At 40.2% G+C, this 22,551-nt stretch overlaps 3 protein-coding genes across 5 annotated transcripts; 2 read left to right on the top strand and 1 right to left on the bottom strand.

Moving 5' to 3' along the window:
• Window positions 1-100: 100 nt before the first annotated feature.
• On the bottom strand, window positions 101-5,322 carry anapc7 (anaphase promoting complex subunit 7). Its single transcript, XM_068566222.1, has 11 exons — window positions 5,128-5,322; window positions 4,183-4,369; window positions 3,839-3,958; window positions 3,231-3,342; window positions 2,855-3,008; window positions 2,597-2,739; window positions 2,285-2,402; window positions 1,969-2,165; window positions 1,644-1,868; window positions 1,380-1,530; window positions 101-1,274 (listed from the first exon to the last, which is right to left on the bottom strand). The coding sequence occupies exons 1-11, from the start codon at window positions 5,226-5,228 to the stop codon at window positions 1,085-1,087; spliced, it is 1,698 nt and encodes a 565-aa protein (XP_068422323.1). The 5' UTR covers window positions 5,229-5,322; the 3' UTR covers window positions 101-1,084.
• Window positions 5,323-6,493: 1,171 nt separating this feature from the next.
• Window positions 6,494-11,810, top strand: LOC137779184 (ubiquitin-conjugating enzyme E2 G1-like). Its single transcript, XM_068566738.1, has 6 exons — window positions 6,494-6,667; window positions 8,974-9,076; window positions 9,188-9,285; window positions 9,480-9,658; window positions 9,781-9,888; window positions 9,984-11,810. Exons 1-5 carry the CDS (start codon window positions 6,625-6,627, stop codon window positions 9,865-9,867), a joined length of 510 nt encoding a protein of 169 aa, XP_068422839.1. The 5' UTR covers window positions 6,494-6,624; the 3' UTR covers window positions 9,868-9,888; window positions 9,984-11,810.
• Window positions 11,811-13,801: 1,991 nt separating this feature from the next.
• On the top strand, window positions 13,802-21,217 carry rad9b (RAD9 checkpoint clamp component B). Of its 3 annotated transcripts, none has more exons than XM_068604658.1 (11): window positions 13,802-13,868; window positions 14,162-14,232; window positions 14,557-14,694; window positions 14,915-14,990; window positions 15,325-15,424; window positions 15,814-15,950; window positions 16,095-16,201; window positions 17,126-17,190; window positions 17,487-17,609; window positions 19,262-19,472; window positions 20,750-21,217. In XM_068604658.1, the coding sequence occupies exons 1-11, from the start codon at window positions 13,835-13,837 to the stop codon at window positions 20,861-20,863; spliced, it is 1,176 nt and encodes a 391-aa protein (XP_068460759.1). In that variant the 5' UTR covers window positions 13,802-13,834; the 3' UTR covers window positions 20,864-21,217. The 3 variants fall into 3 exon arrangements, with proteins under 3 accessions (XP_068460759.1, XP_068460757.1, XP_068460758.1); XM_068604656.1 differs by having other exon boundaries at window positions 14,876-14,990; window positions 20,750-21,214; XM_068604657.1 differs by having other exon boundaries at window positions 14,876-14,990; window positions 15,844-15,950; window positions 20,750-21,210.
• Window positions 21,218-22,551: the final 1,334 nt, after the last annotated feature.

The raw sequence follows: 22,551 nt of genomic DNA, 5'->3' as shown, positions 1-22,551 counted from the left end.
TTCGCTGTTCGTCCTGGTGTCATTAGGATTCATTTCAACAATATAATGGGTGTAATGAGCCATCTACCACTTAAGAGAAACACTACTTAATCCAGGCCAAGTGAGTGTTTCATAATTTTATTATACACTTTAAAAATATGTACAAAATACTATAGACAGTTATCTTTAAGTAGTTAAACACTTGAGTCAATCGCAGGGTTATTTCTTTTTTTTGACACAAAGGCAGACTCAGACGACACATTTAAAATAATAAAGCCTGTACATTACATGACACATTCTTGTGACAAATCCAAATTTGGAGATTATACTTTTCAAAGAGCAGCATAAATATGATACATGGTCACTTTTTCACAGACCTCCTGTTTGCCTGTAAAAAGACATAAAGTTGCTGCAAATTCACAACCTTCATTGTGATCTGCACCGCGTCCTCTGCAGCAAACAAGAGTCAGTTAGGCTCAAACAAAATAATTCAAATCATTGCCAGTCTCTGCTGTAAGACATGTGACGAATAACTCAAGCAAAAATCTTCCGTCACATTAATAAATTGACATTGGCGTCGTTCTAAATTTCCCAGTACTTCCTGGAAACAGTCCTCCAGTATACTGAACTCAACCCCAAATCTAATGCAGGTCTTTGGATTTTTTTTTAAATACACCGATACTCACTTTATGAGTAAATTTAACTTGTAGTTATACTTTGCACGGTTGCGGACAGTGATGTATTTATTCAGACGGCCAGCAAAGATGTAACAAGTGCTGCCGGAATAAAAGTAGAGTCAGGGACTTAATCATTTACACATGGAGAACTATTGTTCAGTCATTCAATAGTGTTAAACAGCAGATCTCTATTTTCTCTGGGGTTGAGTGTCTACTGCTGCTGTAAGGCTGGATTGGCATCTGTATGGACGAGCAAACGAGGCTCAATTAGCTCCACGACGAAGTGATTAATAAGGTTATCAGACTGTTGGGACAATAGCATCAGTGGCCACGTTGTGCTGTTTGACAACCTTTGATGGCCAAAAGCTTCCCACAGGTTGCGGTGTGTTATTAGGGGGACGTGACTGGGTATCCTTCAGTGGCCGAGGTCACTGCATACCAAACCACTGTTCCTGATCGGCCCACTGTGCTGCTTCACTGTCGCTGCCCTCCAGATCTCCGTCCTCTCCGCTGCCCTCCATGTCATCGCCGTCCAGCTCCACCGTGGCGTCTGTGGGACTCTCCTCCTTCTCCATCTTCTGCATGCCTTCTAAAGACTTCTGGTCATTGGGATCCAGGCTGTGGAAAAAATGTAAATGTGCATAAAAAAACATTCATCTTGTGCTTGGATTGGCAATTTATTCTCCAAGGTTAGTAGAACTGAAACCCGCGATCTTTGGTTACCTTAGCGCTATGCTGTACTGATCCATGGCTTCTTGGTAATCGTTGACAGCCACTAAGAAATCTCCCAGCATTCTGTGCAGGACACAATCACTCTGATTGGCCAGGGCGTTCCTGAGGAGAGCGATCCCTTCTTCGTATTTCTGTTCCCGACCTTCACAAGAAAACATTATGAAATTGAATGCATTTAAATTCCTGCGAACCGTGTCACAACTCAAGCCGACAGGTTCATCTAAAAAAAATATAGTAAAAACTGTTTTTATGTACTGAGCAATTCCGCCTTCTTGACCACAGCCTTGGTGTAGTCTGGTCTCTGGGCCAAGGCTTTGTCCAGCAGGGTTTTGGCTTTCTCCTGAGTCACCGGGTCTTCCAGGCACACTGTGGCGAGGATGGTCAGAGTTTGTGCATTGGCCCCTAGAGTCTTATAGATGTTATTGGCCATCCCCATGGCCTCTCGAATCCCGTTGGATGCCAGGTAACAGTCAATCAAACCTGTGAATGGACAGTTATTGATAGTTTAAAAAAATGTCAATGCAAGCAGAACAGAAGGGTTCTAAATCTGAGAAGAATATAGAGACAATACAAAACTTGCCTTCATAGCAGTCGAGTCTGCACGGAGCCAAGCGCATGGCCTCCCTAAAATGGATGATGGCTTCTTGAACGCGGCCCATGTTTCTCAGTGCTGCTCCCTTCAGGAGGAGAGCCTGCACACTGTTGCTGTTCAACTGGATGGCTTTTGCTCCGAGGTACAGGGCTCTGGAGTAACGCTTGCTATAAAAGCTGTGACAACTGAACAACAGAAACCAAAAAAGGAAGTCAAAAAGGAATACAAAAACTCCCGACAATAAGATTTAATGAAGCCGGAAAATAAAAAATAAAGAGTCACAGCTACTACTCAAGAGACTCACCCAGAGATCACCCAGGGTTCTGCATGCTGGTCTGAGATATTAAATAATCTTCCCCCCAGGACTTCAACGTCCTCCAAGTGTCCCTCACGGGCCATCAGGTAGCCATAAACATCCATTCCTGCAAGTGCAAACAACACAACTCAAATTTTACCAAAACCAAAGAGTCTCATGTTTCCATGTCTTGTTTAGGGTCAGCGTTATGCTAGTGCCAGTGGCCTGAGCCCGCGTCACAGATAACAGACTGTCAAACATATAAGCAGCTTGGGACAGTGTGCTAGGTCAATCAATAAATACAAGAAGACGGCAGCACACCTTTGATGAGGTATGGGTCCAGCATCTGGGCTTGTTCAAATTTGAGGATGGCGTTCTTGGTGTCACCCGCCCTGAAGTAGACATCTGCCAGGCTCACCAGGAGATCCACGTTGTCCCGCAACAGAGACTTCTTCTCAAGAGAGCTGAGACAAGATGGGGGGGAAGACAGAGATGTATCAAATAAAACAAGTCTGTCACAATAAAAAGAAACCGTATGATTCAGTCACTTTCTATAAAACACATTACTGCTCTGCTCACCAAATAGTGTTGATGGCTCTTTGATTGTCCCCCGCGTGTATAAAGGCATAAGCTTTGATCCAAACAGAGAGCCAGTCCAGGTTGGGGATACTCTGGATCACATCCATAGTCATGGACGACACTTCAGCTCCTTTGACTGACAAAGAGAGAAGACCTACGGGGGGGATAAACAATAAAAAAAGCTTATTTAAAGAGCAGCAGGAGCAAGTGAATCATTAAGCAGAGATATTGTCTGTGTGTGTGTCTGTGTGTGTGTGTGTGTGTGTGTGTGTGTGTGTGTGTGTGTGTGTATATAAGAGCTACATGTGTCAAGAGTGGAAATGGACTTGAGCAAGTCTAAGTGTTTCAGCAGTTTAAAAATTGGATGAAGGTGTACCAATGATTGCATCCAGAGCGACGGGACACTGTCTGAGGACCTCTTTGTAGCTCGTCACTGCAGAACGCTCCTGACCAGCTTTCCTGTACAAGTTAGCGAGCATCATGTTGATCTGAGATGAGAAAGAACCGTAAGATCCATTATGATCACATTTCTTTACAATTTTTTTTAAAGCGAATTGAATGATTATAGGTGATAATTGTTGTGACAGTTTTTCTAATTCTTGTCTTTTCATTTCTGAAACCAAAGCTAAAACAGTTTTGCCCTAAAAGTAGAACATATCAATTTATAAGTAACTGTCGAGTGAATTACTTTTACAGGCTTTCTCCAGTTGTGAACGTTTGATTACTTCTTTATGACATCATAATCTAATAGGTTTATCTCTTTATTTGTTTTTTATATGTGTTCATACTATTTCCCGATACACAAAGTAGACCGCGGTCTATCTTGAGATAAATGGAATTTTCTATTTTGGTCCTATGTGTGCACGCTGCACAGTCACACGTGCACCTCTGAGTTAACAGATACACAGCCTGTGTAATTAAAAATAGGAACATAAAGCACGAAGAAAACAGCTTATTACAATGACGATGAGATCTGCAGCATACCTTTGGAGTCCTCTGTCTGGATGGGATCCCATCGAGCACGGCAATGGCATCTTTATCCAGTTTCAAAATGGTGTAGCATTCAGCAATCTTGTATTTGACCTCAATTTCTGAGGGCAAACTCTGAAAGACAACATGTATAATTGTCATTTGTGTCTTTTATTTCCATTCATGCCACTTGATCAAGTCAGTGGGATGGATATTTGTACGGTGCACATTTGTGTATGATACTATAATAATCCAAAACAGCAAAGGAAAGTACATGCAATGGTTTCATCTTGCAATCTGTAAGAAAGTAATCTGGTGGGAGACAGTGCAGTGTTACAGCTTCATCTTGTTGGACGCACCTGTGCCTGAATGTTAGATGCAGCTCCACCAGTAGAGGTACGAACTTTAGATGTCTTGCTGAGCACCTTCTTCTGTTGCAACGCCATGCTGTATTTACAGGCAGCATTACGATATTCCTTGTCATGGAAGATGGCATCAGCGTGGTAAACCAGCAACTGGTACTTCTGGGCCGGGGAGAAAAGCTCTCTTGAATAAAAAAAGAGATAAAAAAAAACAGTAAGTAGGGACAATCAGAATAGACAACACCATAGAACACGTCTTTATTGCACACGTCACGCAACGCGTCAGACATGCAACAATACAGAAATGTAATCTGAGTAAAATAGTAGAAAATCAAGTTCAGAAAAACAAGTAAGGCAAAACCAACTGATCAGGAATATTCTCAAATTTGAAAAAAACAAAAACAGTGTGACGCTACTTTAACTTTGAAAGCACAGAGCCACTGTATTTCAATCCATCACACTATATTTATCAACAATATATGGGACAAGTCCTTATAAAAACTGAAATGCAGTGGCGAGAGAGCCACTGAATTTCAATCCATGGCACTATATTTATCAACAATATATGGGACAAGTCCTCCTTATAAAAACTCTCTAGCCACTGCATTTCAATCCATCGCACTATATTATCAACAATATATGGGACAAGTCCTCCTTATAAAAACTCTCTGATCGGCCGAACTCACAATACCTCCAGCTGACGGCTAACTGCTGCAGGCGATGGTGTTGGAAAATAACACAAATTGTAATCTTGTAGACGTGAAACGCGCATCTGTTTGCATTGATGTAGAAGTCCGAGCTCCCTTGCGGCTACAATCAATAATGTTTATCTTATTATTATTGTTGGCCAGTTAGCTTTGGGCCATCACTGACAACACAATACGAAGGTGGAGAATAGGCACTCTTCAGGAATTAGACGTAGCCGGCCCGGACATTACTTACGGATTGTTATTACTCATCGTCAGCAACAAACTGCTCAATATCCGGACATTAGAGTGAAGGCCAGCAGCGGACATATCCCGTACGTGATCGATTACATTCATCTTCGATTAAATTAAGGGCTTGGTTAAGGTTTCTGTCTCAAGTTAAAAGTTTGAGCTTGTAAACAGCTAACGCTAGCTAGTTTCTGATGTATCAAATATGGCGCCGATCAACCTTCCTTCCGCATAATGCTGCTTTCAGGTGCTCTTCACAGGCTCGTGCTTTCAACTACTATACTCCTAAACGTGACATATTGCGTGGAGGCAGACAGAGTTATTATTTAGATTATTTAGTTCTTTTAAACAATAGGCGAATATACAAAAAACATGAAATCAAGGTTTTACAGATTATTATTATATATATTCCTCTTCACTAAAACGGGTTGCGGCAGATGCAAATTTATTTCCGATAACTTTCAATCCAGCTTTTGTATTTGCTGCAGTCATATTTTTTTATTTAGGAAGAAAATACGAAGCTACTCAATTTCATTTTGATTTTGGGCAACAAAAGCACTCAACAAGGGTACTTGTAATACAAAAACAAAGTACACATGTATCCTTTTTTCTAACAATTTTTTTGTCTCATGTCTGACAATAGCTGTTTATATCACTTAAGCGTTCAACAGCCGTAAATACTAGTTAAGTGTAAGTATTTTGATCGAAAGGGTAAATATTCTAAAATAAATACTATTAATAATGTGCATATGTATAATACCATTTGGAGTGATACATTTACAATGTCAAAAAGCGTATTAGTAGTAAATTAAAGAAATAGTTGGCATCAATAAACTTGTTAAATCAAAAATGAATGAGATAATCATACGAAGACAATTTTACAAACTCAAACAAGAAGATCTGGGAAGATTTGTTCTTCTCCTCGCTGCATGTTTGAGCTAATACGAAATGTAGAGGCCGAAACTCTAACACAGTCTATAAGGCCAAACGTTTTTACAAACCAAATCACATCAACCACAAGACACCTCCATGTAGTGAACCACTACAGCCAATATTAGTCAGTGTCATCTGGATTTCTCAAAAGACTACAAGGCATTGACTTCAGGAGACCCTCTTGCTGACACTTACAGTATTTAGATGATGTCACAACTGTCTCCACAACCTGGTCTCTAATGGTCCTGAAATACATGTGCAGGAAGGTTAGTGCCTGTTGATTTGTGTTGCACATACACACACGCACGCACACACACACACACACACACACACACACACACACGCACGCTTGCATACACGCGCACACGCACGCACAGAACACACGCTCACACATAGTCAAGTGTAGACGCGCATGCGCACAGCTCCAGCCAGCAGCTGAACCTTGTGTCAAAACACAGAGAGGGAAATCAGCAGCAGGCAGCGCAAGATCTCACCTCGATTTGTGCTTTAGCTCTATTATTTGGAAAGTATTTTGTCGACACAAAGTGATTTTCATTTAAGTCCGCGTACCATGACCGAACAATCAGCATTACTTCTCCGAAAACAACTGGCAGGTAATAAGAATGAAATACTGTGAGCGAGTATAGCCGCTATAGAGGCAGCTAACGTTAGCGGTTGTTTTTTTTAGCTCCCGCAAAGCTGTGTTTACGCCATAGGAGTCAGCTCGGGAAGCTAACCGGGCAACAACAATGGGCTCCTTTATTGTTGCAGTTCAGCTACCTCGATTAGCCGATATCCTGGGGGAAATACAGATACACATTTATAAGTTTACGTGGCTTAATAACACCGACTCTTAGTCGCAGACCTTGCTAGCGGGCTAGCAAGTTCGACATTAGTTAGCGGACGGAACAAAGGAATAATCAATCCTGGGTTAATCTGCCCTGATGACTTTCCTATTGCTAATGTTATCGGTGTACATCCCGAGCCTTTCATATGCGTATAAGCTGCTACTCTAGTTATGATTACAAACTGGGGTGCTCTATAAGATAATATCTCATGTTTCTGATGTTATGAGACTGTTAGTGAGGAGACGCATCTCGGTGTTGAAGCCCTCAGGGATGAGTCCTCCTGTTGGCTTCGTTTATTAATGTCAATATTCATGCGATTGGTGGCAGCGGTGTTTTTGTTCTTCTTCTCCTTGTTAATGCCAGACACAAGGACTTACCAGTAGCCCTCATGTACAGGTGCAACTGGCTGACAGTACAAGTGTGTGTGTGTGTGTGTGTGTGTGTGTGTGTGTGTGTGTGTGTGTGTGTGTGTGTGAAATGAGAAAAGGGCTCTCTATGGATTTTGCACATCTTTTCTTTATTAAAATACATATTATTTATTTTTTATAATATATACTTGTTTTTTAAGTACTGTTATTGTTTGTTTACCATATTTATGTCTATTGTTACTCACCTTCCCCTTAGTCAAATTCCTTGTATGTGCAACATATTTGGCAATACATCATTCTGATTTAAGTAAAGATATCTAAGCTTCACATTTTTATGAGGGTCAACATCTCATCACAAAATGTATATTATTCTCCCAGCTGTACATGGTCAAAGTGAACACCTCTGGAATAGTTAGAAGTACTGTGATAACGTAGTGCACAGTCAGGACGCAATGACTGTGGACAGGATTCAGGTGTTTCTGTGGTCCTGAACAGCCACATCATCCAGCACGGTGTCTGCTGATTTAACACCCCATTACATGACTGATATACTTTGCTTTCTCTGCGTGTGGGGTTGTGAATCACTGGCTTTACAGTGGTTGACTCAATTTGGTTCAAGTTGGTGATTCACTTCAACAGTAATAATCATTTTTGGAAACCACGATTTGATGAAGGGAACATTAGCCAAACTGTTTACTTATTAAACTAACTTGCAATGGTGTGAGACTGCGGCGTATTCTCTCCACTCTTAAATGGAGAGACACCAAAAGTAATGTTTCTCTTACTTCACCAAATATTCGGATACAATGACAAACTCGGAAAACCGAATATCTCACAAACGGATTATATCAATGTCATAACAGAGGAGTGCTTTTAGTCAATGAATCAATGTCAGTGCTGGGAAATGTTTTGAGGCACCCATCTCACATGCTTTGTTTTATTAAAAACTCAGGTTACAGGGTCAAAACATTGAGACAAGGGCTCAGGAGGTCAAATCAGCCCAATTCATGCTCTGCCTTTTGAAAGTCATGGTGTTAAATAAAGGGGCCGATACAGCACTTACTACGTATTCACTTGCATAAGCAGCCGTTAACCTACTTCCTATCATCAATATGTCGTGAATGCAAACTCGACATCTCCTGCAACTGCTTTACAGTGGTGAACAAAAGGAAAACCCCCAACACGCAGCTCACCGTAGATGTATTTGTGCCTTTTATCACAGGTTGGCTCATCATTGTCAGGGATTTCAACGCAGAGTCATTATGGCTGTTCCGCATTGTCATTGTTCTCTAAAGGTGTTTACTGTGGACCATTTCTTGCAGCACCTGGGCTTTTTTTTGTTGTGGCCTATTACAAAATCAATTCATGTCCTCGTTATGTGTTTACAAAAATGAAAGTAATCTTAACTTGGTTGTGTATGTTGCCGAATGAATTGAATCCTAGGCATTTGTGTTGCACTTTGCTAGGTGAAGGTTTTTTTTGTTAGGGCTGAATTTTGGTTTCGAAGCTTTGTTGTGCTATTCACCAAATCCTGAATTCCTCTTAAACACTCTTCACACCCTCTAAACAATCTGCAATGGAATATTGTGTGTGATAATTTGTCAAATTGTACCAATTGGGTTTTTACGTGATTATCTATTTTTTGCTTGTTTCATTTCCAGTTTATTGTAGTACAAAAAAATAACCTGTGCCTCTTTTTTCCAGAGCTCAACAAGAACCCCGTAGAGGGCTTTTCAGCTGGTCTCATAGACGATGATGACATATATAAATGGGAAGTTGTGATCATTGGTCCACAAGATACCCTTTTGTAAGTGAGAACATGTTTGGACAACATGTCTTTTGTTGAAACATCTATAGGCTAAATGACGAGTTCAAACCCATAATTTCTCATTTGTTCATTCTGCTCTTCGTATTACAGCGAGGGAGGGTTTTTTAAAGCGTACCTCACCTTCCCTTATGATTATCCACTACGGCCTCCAAAGATGAAGTTCATCACCGAAATATGGCACCCAAATGGTAAACATGCTCAGCAGATTCATTTGATGTTTATGTACTTTAAATCTTCATTGCCATCAGTTAGTCTGGACAATTAAATGAAATTTTGCGATAATTTTGAAGGTTATTGTGATTGAGGCAGAAACTTGTATTTAATGAAGGCTGTCATCACATTGCTTCGGCTGCCATTAAATATGTGCTCTCGTTCCTTACAGTTGCAAAGAACGGAGACGTTTGCATCTCAATTCTGCATGAGCCAGGAGAAGATAAGTTTGGTTATGAAAAGCCTGAGGAGCGCTGGCTTCCGATCCACACGGTAGAGACAATCATGATTAGCGTTATCTCCATGCTGGCAGACCCCAACAGCGACTCACCAGCTAACGTGGACGCGGCGGTGAGTTACACCGGCTTTGCCGTCCTCCTGACACAAAAAAATCTCTTTTTCTTTGTGTTGTCGTGGCAGGACAAAAAGATTGAGGATGTGTCGCTGAAAACAATCTAATGTTGCTCCCACAGAAAGAGTGGAGGGAGGATCCTAACGGCGAATTCAAGAGGAAAGTGGCTCGCTGTGTAAGAAAAAGTCAAGAAATGGCTTTTGATTAGTAGTCAATTGTAAATTCCAGGGTAAGTTTATTGAGTCGCTTCAGCTAAGTAATAACAGTCATTTGTGAAACTGTGTATGAGAAGTAATAGTAATTATGATGTTCCTTTTTTTTCAGTTAAAGGAAATGCCTTCAGAGGGAAAGTTTCCGCAAAAGGCTTTTGCACCCCTTGTTTTGCCAGTCAAAGGAATTGGTTGTGTTCAACCACGTTTCTGTGAACGGTTGTCTATTTCCACAAGATGAGCCAATTTGAGAACCCAACAGCGAAATTGACCCGTTTCCTACCTGGAATTGTATATTTAATTTTATTTATTTTGAAAAAAAATAATGATGTAAGATATGTCACTACTGTAAATTAACTTGCTTTTTTTTATCTGCTGCTGAACAGTTTCTACTTTATACCAGGTTTCTTATGCAATTTAGTGGTCAAGATTGTGTAAAACAAAACACCTGTTACCATTAGGTCATCACTTGTCCTCCCTACCCCACCAGATTAATGTCAGCCCAACAAATCTCTGTCGATTGATGTGATTAATTTGAACACTGTCATTGAATCACTGTTGCCTTTCGATGGCTTCACTTCCTCACAGTCGGCTTGTTTTTTTCGAGGGACAGGTTGAAAACCTTTAGAGTATTTTCATACAGTCTATATTTTCCTGAGAAAAGGCCTCCTGCTAGCATTGCCTTCTCATGCTAGTGCACGGCTAAGAGATATAAAGCCACGACTCTCAAATCTGCATGATCCCCTCAAAACAGCTCTGTCGTGTATCGTTGCTCGCTGTAGATGTAAATGGAATGGCTTAACCGGTGATGTAAGAGTTGTGGTTTTATTATGTATTGCCTTGCACAAGCATAGCTAATGGTAACAGAAGGATTGTGCCAACTTCTCGGGATGAAACTAGACTACTAAATTAGGGTCTTGCTTAGCAATCAGTACTGTAAACCTCTAATCTTCCTTTTAACACGTAGCCCTCGTGGTCTATGGCGATATCTATTAATTATCACATGGTCTGATGTCTTTTCGCGATGTCTTTTCACAGACAACCAAATACAGTCGTTTACCGGCATCTAAACTCACCTCAATTTAACAGGTTAATACATTTTGACAAAGATTATGGTTGTTTGAGTTCTTAAATCTATTAACATGGGGAATTGTAGGGGCTCCATCGTAGAATTAGCGTGTGGGTAAAGAATGATGGATAAGTCGCAGGACTTTGGGTAGATTGTTGAGTCAAATTCAACATCTTGAGTTCTGATTGTTTCATACCTAGATAATATTTATCACCTTTTACTTAATCACTGAAGTTGGGTTGGATTTCTTGAGAGAGACTTGAAGTTAACTCCCACTTAGTAAAGTATAAATACGTGTTCTGATGAGAAAATGAACACAATCCTGCATCTAGGTTTTATTTTTTTGAAGAATATAAATAGTCGTGTTCGGGTGGAGTCTGGAAACCATCGGCTTAATTTGTTCATTTTCATCGATGGTGTTGGTGACCGTTAAAGCCATTATGACATCTTTTCTGAATTATGTTATACATGATTATGGTCTGTGACTGACATTGGAAGAATGGCTCAACCATCTTTTGGCGCATGCAATCAGGTTTGAAGGAGTTGGGTATGTTTAGACATAATACCATTTGTTAGTACATTCTGGGTGAATGTGATGTGTACAGTTAGTAGGTTTCTGTAGACTTTATAATCACATAACTGCTGTTGACATTACCTTTTTAAGTCAGAATTTTCTAACCTACCATGACCTCCTCTGACCGGTGTTCACTGTATTTGCACAGATTCGGTGCGTTTGAAATGTCATTAAGCAATACGCTCTGAAAATGGTGTGTCCAGGTAATCCACCCTATCGCCATTATTATTATTATTATTTTCATTTTGTGTCAATGCAATGTATATTGGACATGATGCTCAATAAAGTGTGTAAACAGATTAGCCTGTAATTGAGTTTGTGTTTTACATTTTAGATGAGAACACACTGGGTTCAAGTATATTAGGCCTCTGCTCTGTAATTGGAACCCTGGGAATAGTGTCAGATTTCAGGGCTGCCTTCATTTCCTATTCGGAGGCTCTGCTGGCTGCGACGCATTCTGAGCTGATGAAGAGACGAGAAACCTCTCCGACTAATTAACGGGAAATATTGGGATTGTAAGTAACAATGAGGAAGCGGGTTACATTTGCTGAGCAGCTGAAAAAAGAAAACCTGTTAAAAAATGGAAACGGTCACATCTTAATGCGGTAAGACCACAATGAGTTTTAGTCTTTAATAGATGAATGAAGAGGATGCATTGATATATTTTAAATTGGGAAATGCTTTAATTCAATTTTTTTAGGTCTGCAGAGTCTAACCAGAGATGCACACAGGGTGAGCTTATACAGTATTCCTTTTCAATGGAAACTTGTCATGAATAAACCTATTGCTTTCATTATTGGATTACAAAATACATTTTATAAAGGCAAATTATAACTTCATAACAAATATAAGTCATTGTTTTGCAGATTGTCCCCTTTTATATTTTTGTACACGTATAACTACTTTATATATGGTTTGGTAGTTTATAAAAATGTATATTTTAGAAGCCAAGAAAGTTTGTATGTAGAATATTCTAAAAAATAACTAGTAACGACATCTGAAATACCTCTGAAATAGTATAAGAACAGTATACAGTATAACAGTATAAGAAGTACAAGAACCTCAGCATTGTTTTGCCGCATGTTGCCTTTAGCAGGCTTTGAAAGTGGAGCTAGTCAGCAAGTGAGCGAGATGTACAGAGGAAGGCACGTGAATGCTTCTGCAGGCGTCCAGCATATGAAGCCGATACTCATTCCCAAATCTATGATGTCTGCACCATTCTTACAGGTAACCACTAATGCTGGAACATATGCAAAAGTACATTTTCTTTTTGGTATTTTTAAAAATCTGTCGAGGTCTTTCAGAAGGTTTGAATGAGGTAATTGTAATATTACTCAGGTGTAACAAGATCACTGTCATTCTACAACATATAATCAGATCAGGTCTTGTTTCTGTCTCAGCATCCAGCCCTTACAGCTGGACAGAGACGCTACCTTTGCAGTATAGCAAACGTTTACAGCACAGCGCACTTGAGGCAGCAGATGAAGCAGCGTTATCTCAATGTGCTGCACACATGCATACAACCAGGTGTGTATCTAAATGTCTACCGAGCATGACCTTTGACCACGACCATTCATCTCGTGATGTGTTTTGCATTTCCTAGGTCAGAATCCATCCACCAGAAGGAGGTTTGGGATTCACCAGCTCAGAGAAAACAGTACGCTCACAAAGGATGCAGAGAAGGATGTGGCGAGGGCGAAGCCTCAAGGGCAGAGGAAGAGCAGAAGCAGCAGCACAGCTAATTCTGATGTCTTTCTTCCAAAAATAGTCAACAGATGACCAAACGGATTTAAGTATTTGGAGTGCATTAATGACCTGTTAACATGTTAATCTTCGCATCTCACACATCTTCAGATATAACATTAAGCATCCTGGTGTGCAGTCTTATTTACACAGATATAAACTTATTATAGACCTCACCGCATAGTGAAATATAGATTCATATTTACATGGCTCTGAGTTCTGACTTTGTATACTATATGCTATCATATTTTAAAAAAAAGTTTTATTTTGCACCTGACTATATAGCATGAGGAATATTTGTATCCCTATTGGATTAACAGTTTTGTTTTATTGTGACCTTTTTGCTACCTCTGTGCAATAAACAAACCTCCAAGTACCTTTAAGTATCTTGAGGACATTTTCTTCTCGTATGTAAAACGATTCAAACTTTATTGTGGCTTTATTGCGGAGGAACCTGTTGAAGCCAATTTAGCTCTGTAATGGTCACTCCTGTCTTTTGGCCTCGCTAATTAGCATACTTCATGTTCGCGTGAACTGCGCGCGCAGAGTCTCGTGATGCGGTGAACGTGACATCGCAAAAATGAACTGCGTCCTCGAAGGAAGTGGTGTAAAAGGTAGCTGGTAACTAGTAAACAAGCCTAACTATATGTATAATTTGTGTTAAATGATTAAAACAATGTTGTAAGTTGTCGCAGCTCACGTGAGGCCTGTAAAATACTAAGTTATGACGAAAGACTAAGCTAACTTTGATAAAGTAGCTTAGTTTAGCTTATAGCTAACTTAGCCATTATTTCCGGGACTGCGGCAGTTGACCCACTTTGTATTGGAAGAAAAAGCTAAGTTTGCTCGTAATGTGTAACGTTATATTGGTAATATTCAACTCTGGTGATGCTTTGCTGTGTTGCAGCATTTGGAAAGGCTGTTCATGCCCTGTCACGGATTGGAGATGAGCTGTGGTTGGATCCCACAGTGAGAGGGGTGAGCACAAGGAAAGGAAACTGTGTACCTTACAGCAATATAAATCCCATATTCTTGACCTACCAGCAGAGTAGCAAGGAATACTGACACTAGTGCTTCCCTCCTCTTTTTGTTTTTAAATTAAATTAAATTAAATTAAATTAAATTAAATTAAATTAAAGTTAGTTTACAGGAGGCTTCTTATGTGTCCCCAACTATTGGGCCTTATTTCTCCCTCAAGGTGTAGTGAGCCTATTCACTTAATATAATCTCTCTCTCTCTCTCTCTCTCTCTCTCTCTCTCTCTCTCTCTCTCTCTCTCTCTCTCTCTCTCTCTGTTTTATAGCTGGCATTGAGATCAGTGAATTCTGCTCAATCTGCGTATGCCTGTTTCCTCTTCTCGCCGCTGTTCTTCCAGCACTACAGCCTGGGATCAGTATCAGAGCCGGGCCGTGAAACAATCAATTGCAAACTGTTCATGAAGGTAAATCAGTCATGTTGCTCATGGAGAGCTCAAAGTGATGTCACAGGACACTTTTTCAGGATATAGGAGAAGTGGGAGTCTACGCTTATTTAATAATAATTTCCCTTTAAAATTCGGTCGTTATAAAATGTTAAATTGAAGTGACAATCTTGTCTAAAACATGTCTTGTTTTGTTTTTAAGTCAGTTCTACCTCTTTTCCGGTGTTTGACTTCGATTCAGCGTAATGTGGAGCGATGTCAGATATCAATCAGCACTCCCAATGACCGAGTGATGATCCAGTTTTTCTGCAAGCATGGTAGTAAACATTGCTTTTTGTATTATAAGCTAGCTGCAGGCCAAATAAATATTCAGGATTTGTCGAGACCCATCATATGTAATTGTAAAAGCATTTATCCATTTGAATAGACAACTAAAAACACATTTTATTTACTTGGTAAGTTTTGTTTGTTTGTGTGTTTTATTCAGTCAATCATTATAATACAATACAATATTATTCTATATAGTATACAAAAACATAGACTGAAAAGGTATAGGTAGAAGCAAAAAATGCTTATATACCTCCTGCACTGCATATTACCAGCACTTGGTGGCAGTGTACTCCAAATATCTTGTTTCTGCTTTTGTGATAGGCATCACTAAGACCCACAACCTGTGTTTCCAGGAGAGTGAAGCTCTGCAGGCAGTGTTTGCCTCACACCTTTCTCCCAATGTGCTGAAAGCTCCTGCCAGGTTAGCAGCTCAGTATTCTGTTATTAACCTCAAGAACCTCAACTGTCTATTTCATCCAACAAATTAAACTTCAGGATTGCTTTATCATTTTAATGCAAACAAAATCTTGGTTATCGTATTGCAAATAAATAAATAAATTAATTTACTGTAAAATTAATCAAGTGCAAGCTGGATCCAGCAGTCCAATCTATTTTAATTGGAAACAGAATGGGTGTTAACAATGCTTTTTACTCTCTGCTGGCTCTCTGCCAACACACACAGTTCAGTGCAATTCAGTTTAGTCAACCAGATTGGCAAAGACATAATCATTAATACCCAGAGTATCATCCATTAGTAGCACAATGTTGATAAAAGGCTCTCTACTCAATGCGTAGGTTGATTCTCTGTAGGTTGCCATTTGTTTTGCTCTACCTCTGCAGGCTCCTTAGTGATATGGTGATGCATTTCCCAGTGTCCCAGGAGGAAATCACTCTGTCCATGACTCCTCTGAGAATCAGCCTGAGAAATTACTATGACGAGGAAAACGGTGAGCTAACATTACACTGTGATTTGGCCCAGGCCCACGGTCATACTGTGTGTGACTAGTCTCTCTTTACCTGATAATGGAAAACCTGCAAACTTTTCAAAAAAATACTAAAAATGTTATTCACATACTATTTGTCTGTCACAGATCACATGAAGAATATGTACACAGAGATGTCCTTACACCCAGACGAGTTTGAATACTTTCAGATCGGAGTGGAGTCGGCTATAACCTTCTGTCTGAAGGAGTTGAGGGTAACAATGTGTATTTTTGGAGGCTCCTTTCAACCGGATACATGATAATTGTGTGTGTGTGTGTGTGTGTGTGTGAGTGAGAGTTAGTGTGTGTAACTGGCTTCAGGAGTATTTCATGTCTTGGAGGTCATGTGTCTGGTCCTGTATTTTGGATACTTAAATGTCATAAAAAGCTACAGTACCTGGCTCTTTGTATTGTTACCATGTGAACTTTCACCTCAGTGTTGTATCTCATCTTTATAGCACAACTAGTATGAGTGATAAGTGATACGTATTATACAGCATAGAGAAAATAATTGAAGTTATGATTTGTAGAAATTGCAGGCTACACATTGCTTAAGTTATTGTAAAATGTGTAACTTTTAAACCACAGTGTTTGTATTTTGAGGGCTGGCTCAACTCATGTCGATCTTAAACGATTAATATTGAAACGTGGAGAACTATAATGTAATTTCCTGAATAGCGTGCGTAGCAATGCAAAGTAATTTGTTAGTGTCTGAATGAACACACCCCAATTAAAATTGCTTTCTTCTATACTGGCTTAAAAAACAAAGTAAATGGACTTGGTTGGCCATTCGGATAAACAGTCCTTGTGTCAGTCCAGTTAATGAGACTTGACCTGCATTAAACCCATGGCTCTTGTCCCTAAATGTCTTGGAATGTTTCGGGGATACCCTGCTGTGAGGCTCCTCATTAGCCAGCCGAGTGTCCTTGTTCCTGTCTGTTTTGGAAAATCAGATTTAGATGTCCTCAGTGTACTCGAGCATTCATAGTTTTCTTTAGCCTGATCGTTGTACACATGCCGTAATGCTAACCTCAAAATGACTAGGTATTAAAATGTCACAGTCGCATCAAGCATGCACACAAGCATTTGTACTTTTTTGACGGTGAATTGCTGCTGTTCTGTTGTCTTTTCTTGTTTAGGGTTTACTGTCCTTTGCAGAGTCACATTGCCTTCCAGTGTCTGTCCACGCTGGTGCTGCAGGAAAGTAAGTCTGTTTGCATGATCAGTTCAAGTTGCATTCGTATCTCAAGTTGCAAGGACCAACGTTAGTCTATGTGGTGCTGTACCACAGACACTCCATACTGAGTGTGTAGTAACTACTACTACTACTATACTATCTGCTGTTAGATACTCTGAAAATGCACTAAACTATTCAGTCAGTGGTTTGTGAGCCATTTTACCATGTGACTAATTATGCTGAGGTTTCTTAGTAAAACAGTGAATACTGGTTATTCTGACAGTGGAGATTAAGTAGATTTCTGTCACTGATGTTGTTTGCAGGCCTGTGTGCTTCTCTGTGGAGAACATGGTCCTGGAGGCTAGTGTGGTGCTAGCTACTCTGATTGACTCTGAAAGCAGGGGCCCCTCTCAGTGTGAGGAGATGCTGGTCCCTACTCCACCGAGGTAACACACACTTTGCAGCCAATTCTGCCTGCATTGATTGGTATCAGCACAGATGTAATTTTATTTTTACTTGGCAGCGTTTCTCAGATCTGCTGTGACTGTGTATTCGAGAATATGATTGAATCTTCCCACAGGGCGCTTCATGAGCTTCTCTCCTGGCACTCAGTCAAGGCCTTTTTGCCCTCATTGGCTGTTTTTAGCTTCCTAAGAGGGCATAGTATTACTGCAGACAGCCTTGTGTCTGTAACACAGATAAATAGGGTAAGTGCAGGACTTGTGGGGTTAGGTTAGAAGCCTGTCAGTGGGACCGTCTGTAATCCTCTCATCTGCTCTATGCTGTTCTGCCAGTGTCACTGCCCGGCTCTGCTAACTGTCTGTGTTACTGTGCTTTGGGCTCTGAGTGGATCCTGTCTGACTGTCAAACATCTGGGTCATTTGTTGCTTGGTTTGCTTGTGTGCACCGCTCGGAGACTGCAGAGCCATCGCTAAACTAATGAGCAGGCAGCTCCGCAGTGCTCAGGAATTCAACGACAACCTGCACTCCTCAACCTTTATCTTTTGTTTTGCTATGAATCACTCAGGCTACATTTATAAAAAAAATCGTATTTGTAACATGCAAACTTGCATTCCTGCCGCCGCAGGCCTTTTGAAGTAGAACTGAAGAGCCCGAGGTTGTCTGGAGACTTTTTTTTAAAACCCGCTTGCTGTTCTCTCTATATACTTCTGGTCTGGTTGCTTCTCTGAGGCTGATGACACCTACTGTGGTTGCATGCACAGTGTTTAGTTACAGGGCTTAAACACACTTTCAGTATCAGCAGATATAGACACACTGTTCACAAATGTCTTTGCAAAGGTAAATACACACAATGTTCTCCAACATTTAAACTCCTTACGTCGATTACAATGCAATGTTTATAATCCTCAGTATTCTATTTGACTGTTTTAGTGACACAGAATAACTGAATATCTCCGTGATTGAATATGTTGTTAAACACCACCTCCAGCACCGAGTGATACTATTTTATTGTTTTAAATGCGCTGTTTTTATCTTTAGAAAATACAAAACACAATTTTATTATGAAAGGCAACATTTAGGTTGTTCAATATGTTTATATATGTACTGTAATTTGAGTTGTCCAAAAGAAGTTTTTTCTGGCCTAAGGCTGCATTCACAGTAAAAGAGTTGCACATTTTTTGTGCAAGTAGATTGCATTCAAATTCAATGCACAGATGGTTGCAAAAATTTGCAATCAATGCTTTATGTGTGGACGTAGCATCATGGTTGTAGTTTTATGGGAAATTTCCTCTGCAGGCTTTGTGTACCTCTCTTCTTTTTTTCTGCCATTTCAAGGCAGAAACACTATCTCCTCTCTCTCTATGAGACATGGCAGTATACCCAACAGCTCTCCTCACCAGGCTCTCGCTGGTAATCAACACGGGACGAGTTTCACTGAGACACGCTGTGACTTCACCGTGTCGTCTGCACAGGGATAGAATTGTTACTTTGCTGCCATGAGACATGGCGCTCTACACCACAATAACAACAGCGTCACAACTCTTTTTGCGAGCAGAAGAACTGATTAAGTTGGAATGAAAAGAGACGAAAGAGAAGCTTGCCACAGAGATCAGTGTGTTGTGTGTGTTTTCCTCAGGTGTGCTGAGGCTGCGGTTCCACCTGTAGGTCCATGCGAGGCAGACCGCACAACGCCTCAGGATATTCCTGCTGTGATGGAGCTGATAGCATCCAGCCAGGGCAGCCCTATAATCAACCCACCTGCTCTCATGCTGCCTGACGACTCCAACTGGCTCGGTGTAGCTGATGAGGCCTGTGTCAGTGCCACCACGACGCCCGCTTCCTCCACGGTAACAAGAGCCTCCTGTTAGTTATTCATTTTGACTGTTTTTTAGTTTTGACTGTTCTCTGAGGCGGGCGGGCTTTACAGTTTTGACAGGATGGGTGTCATTGTGAAGTCCCAAAGTGCTTCAAGTTTTTTACTTTGACCTCTGCTGGAAGTATGCCCAGAGTGCCATATTGCCTCGCCACACGAGGCATGACTAAAGGAGACGAGCAAGGTGACTCTGGATGTGAACGATGCGGAGGTCTATGTCACTATGATGAATCTAAACAACCTCTGCATTCATTTCAAACTGTACAAATTGTCATTAAAATAGCTAATTTGCATTTTGGGACACCTAAAGAAAGGCATACTTTCAACAGATCAATGTCTAAATGGGGGTAAACACAATTCATTAAAAAATATATATAAAAGCAGTATCAAAAAAAAAGAAGCAACTCACCACTTCAAGGTATTAAGTGCTTAGATAAAAAGGTGAGACATCAAGACACATGCAAGATAAAAAAAAAATATCCAGTGAGGAGACAGAAAGACAAACTTCAGACTGGCAGTGTGGTTTGGTTTTGAAATATTGCAATCTGGCAGTGATTTGTTGGAATCAGTCAAAACCCAAACTTTTTTCCTTCCTGGACGGCACCTGGTGTTGCTCCTCGGTGTTGAATGTTTTTGTCTGGGGATCTGCTTTTTTTTTTGGCCCCCCAAAGAGGTTAATAACTTGTTAGACCAGTTTTCAGAGATCTGATGCAGCACTTATTTTTTTATTTCATTAGGGTTAAGAGCTTTTTCTATAACGTTTTTTTGCTTTAGCAAACAAATTCAGGAAATAAACTTTTTGACACACTGACATATTATTTTAAAAAGACTGCATCAAGGCTTGGTACTTGGACTCAAGTCGCACACACAAAGTGACTTGAGACTTGACTGTCAACATTTTGTTTGGGAGCATCTCTGGGTTTGAGTTTGTTACATTAGACAATTAGATGTAAATATTTGGAGACCCAGTGTAATTACACAATACACTGATGCCCTTATTGAAAAATAGGTTTCAGTTATTATTTCAGGCCTAATGTTAGCAATGTGTTTTAGTTTTTTTGCATTGCAATAGCCTGCTTACAGTGATCATGCTACTATTCAAGGCTGATACTGTATGCTAATAGATAAAGGAGTGAGTAGCCTACATGCTTTGAATTCCTTGGTTATAGCTCAGAACAACCTTAAGACACTGGGACTAAATAAATCTGACTTGTACACTAACATATGTCACATATGTTTACTTCCCTTTAGATCTGCTCCCTCCTGTTCAGGGCCTTGTCGTCTGAGGACGGTTGCACTGCCAGACTGCCTGTTCTCGCATTTCACAGTGACGAAGAGGAGGAAGACTACACAAGAAGCCTCTAAGAACAGAGGTGTTACACACAACTTTGTTTCTCACCTTAAGTTTTTGTGATAAGTGTTAAGGTTTGCACAATGTCCAACTGTAGACAGAATTAAATGAATTTTATAGAGTTTAAGGTTAAGATTTATTAGCTCAAACAGTTACTTTGCTTGTATTCATTGTTTTCAGTGTTAATTTTCCCCACAATCTTCAGTTGTAAATCCATTTTTAAGAAATAATTATTTATTCAAATGACCCATAAACTTATTTATTTAAAAAATGTCAGTGTGTGAAATATGTTTGTCTTAGCATGGAGGGGGAGGAAAGACTATTTGATCTGAAGAAGCTCTCTCTCTCACACTCACTCACTCGTCAAGGCCATCAAATACAACCGGATAATAAATACTATACTCTTTATTTAAATATTGTACAGATTTGAAAAGTTCTTTTTTTTTACAGAGCTTAGAACTGTACACCCAGAATATACACACATGCTCTCGTTGTAACAAAGTGTTTGAAAGAGGAAGATGAGAGATGACGGAGAAAGGTGTCAGGGCACGTACGAGCCAGGGAGTACGTCTGACGGGGAGAATTGCTTTGTAATAATATTAAGGCTGCTTGGATTGTCCTCAGTGCTGTAACACTTAAAACTCGCATCTTGACCACTTGCTGCCTCATTTCAAAATGGCACCTGACACTGCAGTCAGTCTTGCAGTGGGAACTTGTGAGATTAAGTCGGGAAACAATCCTTTAGATAGTGCAGATTGTAAACGGTGGTCTGACGATTTTCTAAGCATGCAATGGCTTTATCACTATTCCTAAATTCCTGACTGAGTGAAGAGGAGCAGATTCAGTAGGGACAAAGGGTGAACATTTCAAAGTGTTAAGACAGCCGGGCATGATGGGAAGCCGTTTCGACTCTTATAGCTACCTTATGTTTTTTAAGATTTGCGCTTGACACCTCGCACATAGTTTGGGATTTAAGGAATTATGGACATTTGCCAGTGATACAAGGCACATCATGAGAACATTACACAAAATATTTTTCATCTGTACGTTAAAGTAGTCGTAGATGCAGAGTGCAAATCTGTAGTGATGTAATGGAAACATAATGACCATGTATCACATGAGACCTGCAGTGACTTCTCAATGTGCCATCGGAGCTCAACAGCAAAAGGAAAAGAGAGAAGAAAACTCTGATTGTGAACAACAGTTTCTCAAGCTACTCTGAGCAGTGATCAGTCCAAAGAATTCAACAATCCCACTGAACAACGAAGTTACAAAAATACATTTGGTCACCTGACCAACTTCCACTGTGTTGATCTTTTTCAGATATGCTCCATAAGAGTTGTGCGTTTAAGGCTGCGACCCCGACAGTGGAAATGGAGAAATTTTTAGTCTTCACATCCATTTCAGACGCTTGTATTTACGTCACACATTCATCACACATTCACAGACGCATCACATGTAATCGCAATCAAGACTTCAGCAGCAGCTGTGAGAGCAAAGGGAGAGCATCAGTTTGACGCAATATATATCTGGCGAGATTTTTCAACAATGAAATCCTGAAATTCAGCCATGAAGTAACAAAGATGTCATATACGTTGCATACACTACATTTTTTTTGCTAATATTTATCTAAACATCCCAGAACAGCACACGGGTCATTTCCTACTACCAAACACAATGTTCCCTGCAACCACACACAAGG

This window comes from Clinocottus analis, unplaced genomic scaffold (assembly GCF_023055335.1).
Source record: "Clinocottus analis isolate CAN_PGR_092001 unplaced genomic scaffold, fCliAna1.0.p SCAF_7, whole genome shotgun sequence".
NCBI classification, from domain to species: Eukaryota; Metazoa; Chordata; class Actinopteri; order Perciformes; family Cottidae; genus Clinocottus; species Clinocottus analis.
Note: the sequence above shows the minus strand (reverse complement) of the source record. Positions and strands in the feature narration are given on the sequence as shown.

Excerpts from the sequence above, each read along its gene's own strand:
- anapc7 (XM_068566222.1), bottom strand. The coding sequence starts at position 5,228 with ATGAATGTAATCGATCACGTACGGGATATGTCCGCTGCTGGCCTTCAC. Across the intron at positions 3,343-3,838 it reads CCAGACAGAGGACTCCAAAG|ATCAACATGATGCTCGCTAA; the intron begins GTATGCTGCAGA and ends TTCTCATCTCAG. Across the intron at positions 2,166-2,284 it reads GAACCCTGGGTGATCTCTGG|TTGTCACAGCTTTTATAGCA; the intron begins GTGAGTCTCTTG and ends TCTGTTGTTCAG.
- rad9b (XM_068604656.1), top strand. The coding sequence starts at position 13,835 with ATGAACTGCGTCCTCGAAGGAAGTGGTGTAAAAG. Across the intron at positions 13,869-14,161 it reads CGAAGGAAGTGGTGTAAAAG|CATTTGGAAAGGCTGTTCAT; the intron begins GTAGCTGGTAAC and ends GCTGTGTTGCAG. Across the intron at positions 14,991-15,324 it reads CCAGTTTTTCTGCAAGCATG|GCATCACTAAGACCCACAAC; the intron begins GTAGTAAACATT and ends CTTTTGTGATAG.
- LOC137779184 (XM_068566738.1), top strand. The coding sequence starts at position 6,625 with ATGACCGAACAATCAGCATTACTTCTCCGAAAACAACTGGCAG. Across the intron at positions 6,668-8,973 it reads TCTCCGAAAACAACTGGCAG|AGCTCAACAAGAACCCCGTA; the intron begins GTAATAAGAATG and ends TCTTTTTTCCAG. Across the intron at positions 9,659-9,780 it reads CAGCTAACGTGGACGCGGCG|AAAGAGTGGAGGGAGGATCC; the intron begins GTGAGTTACACC and ends TTGCTCCCACAG.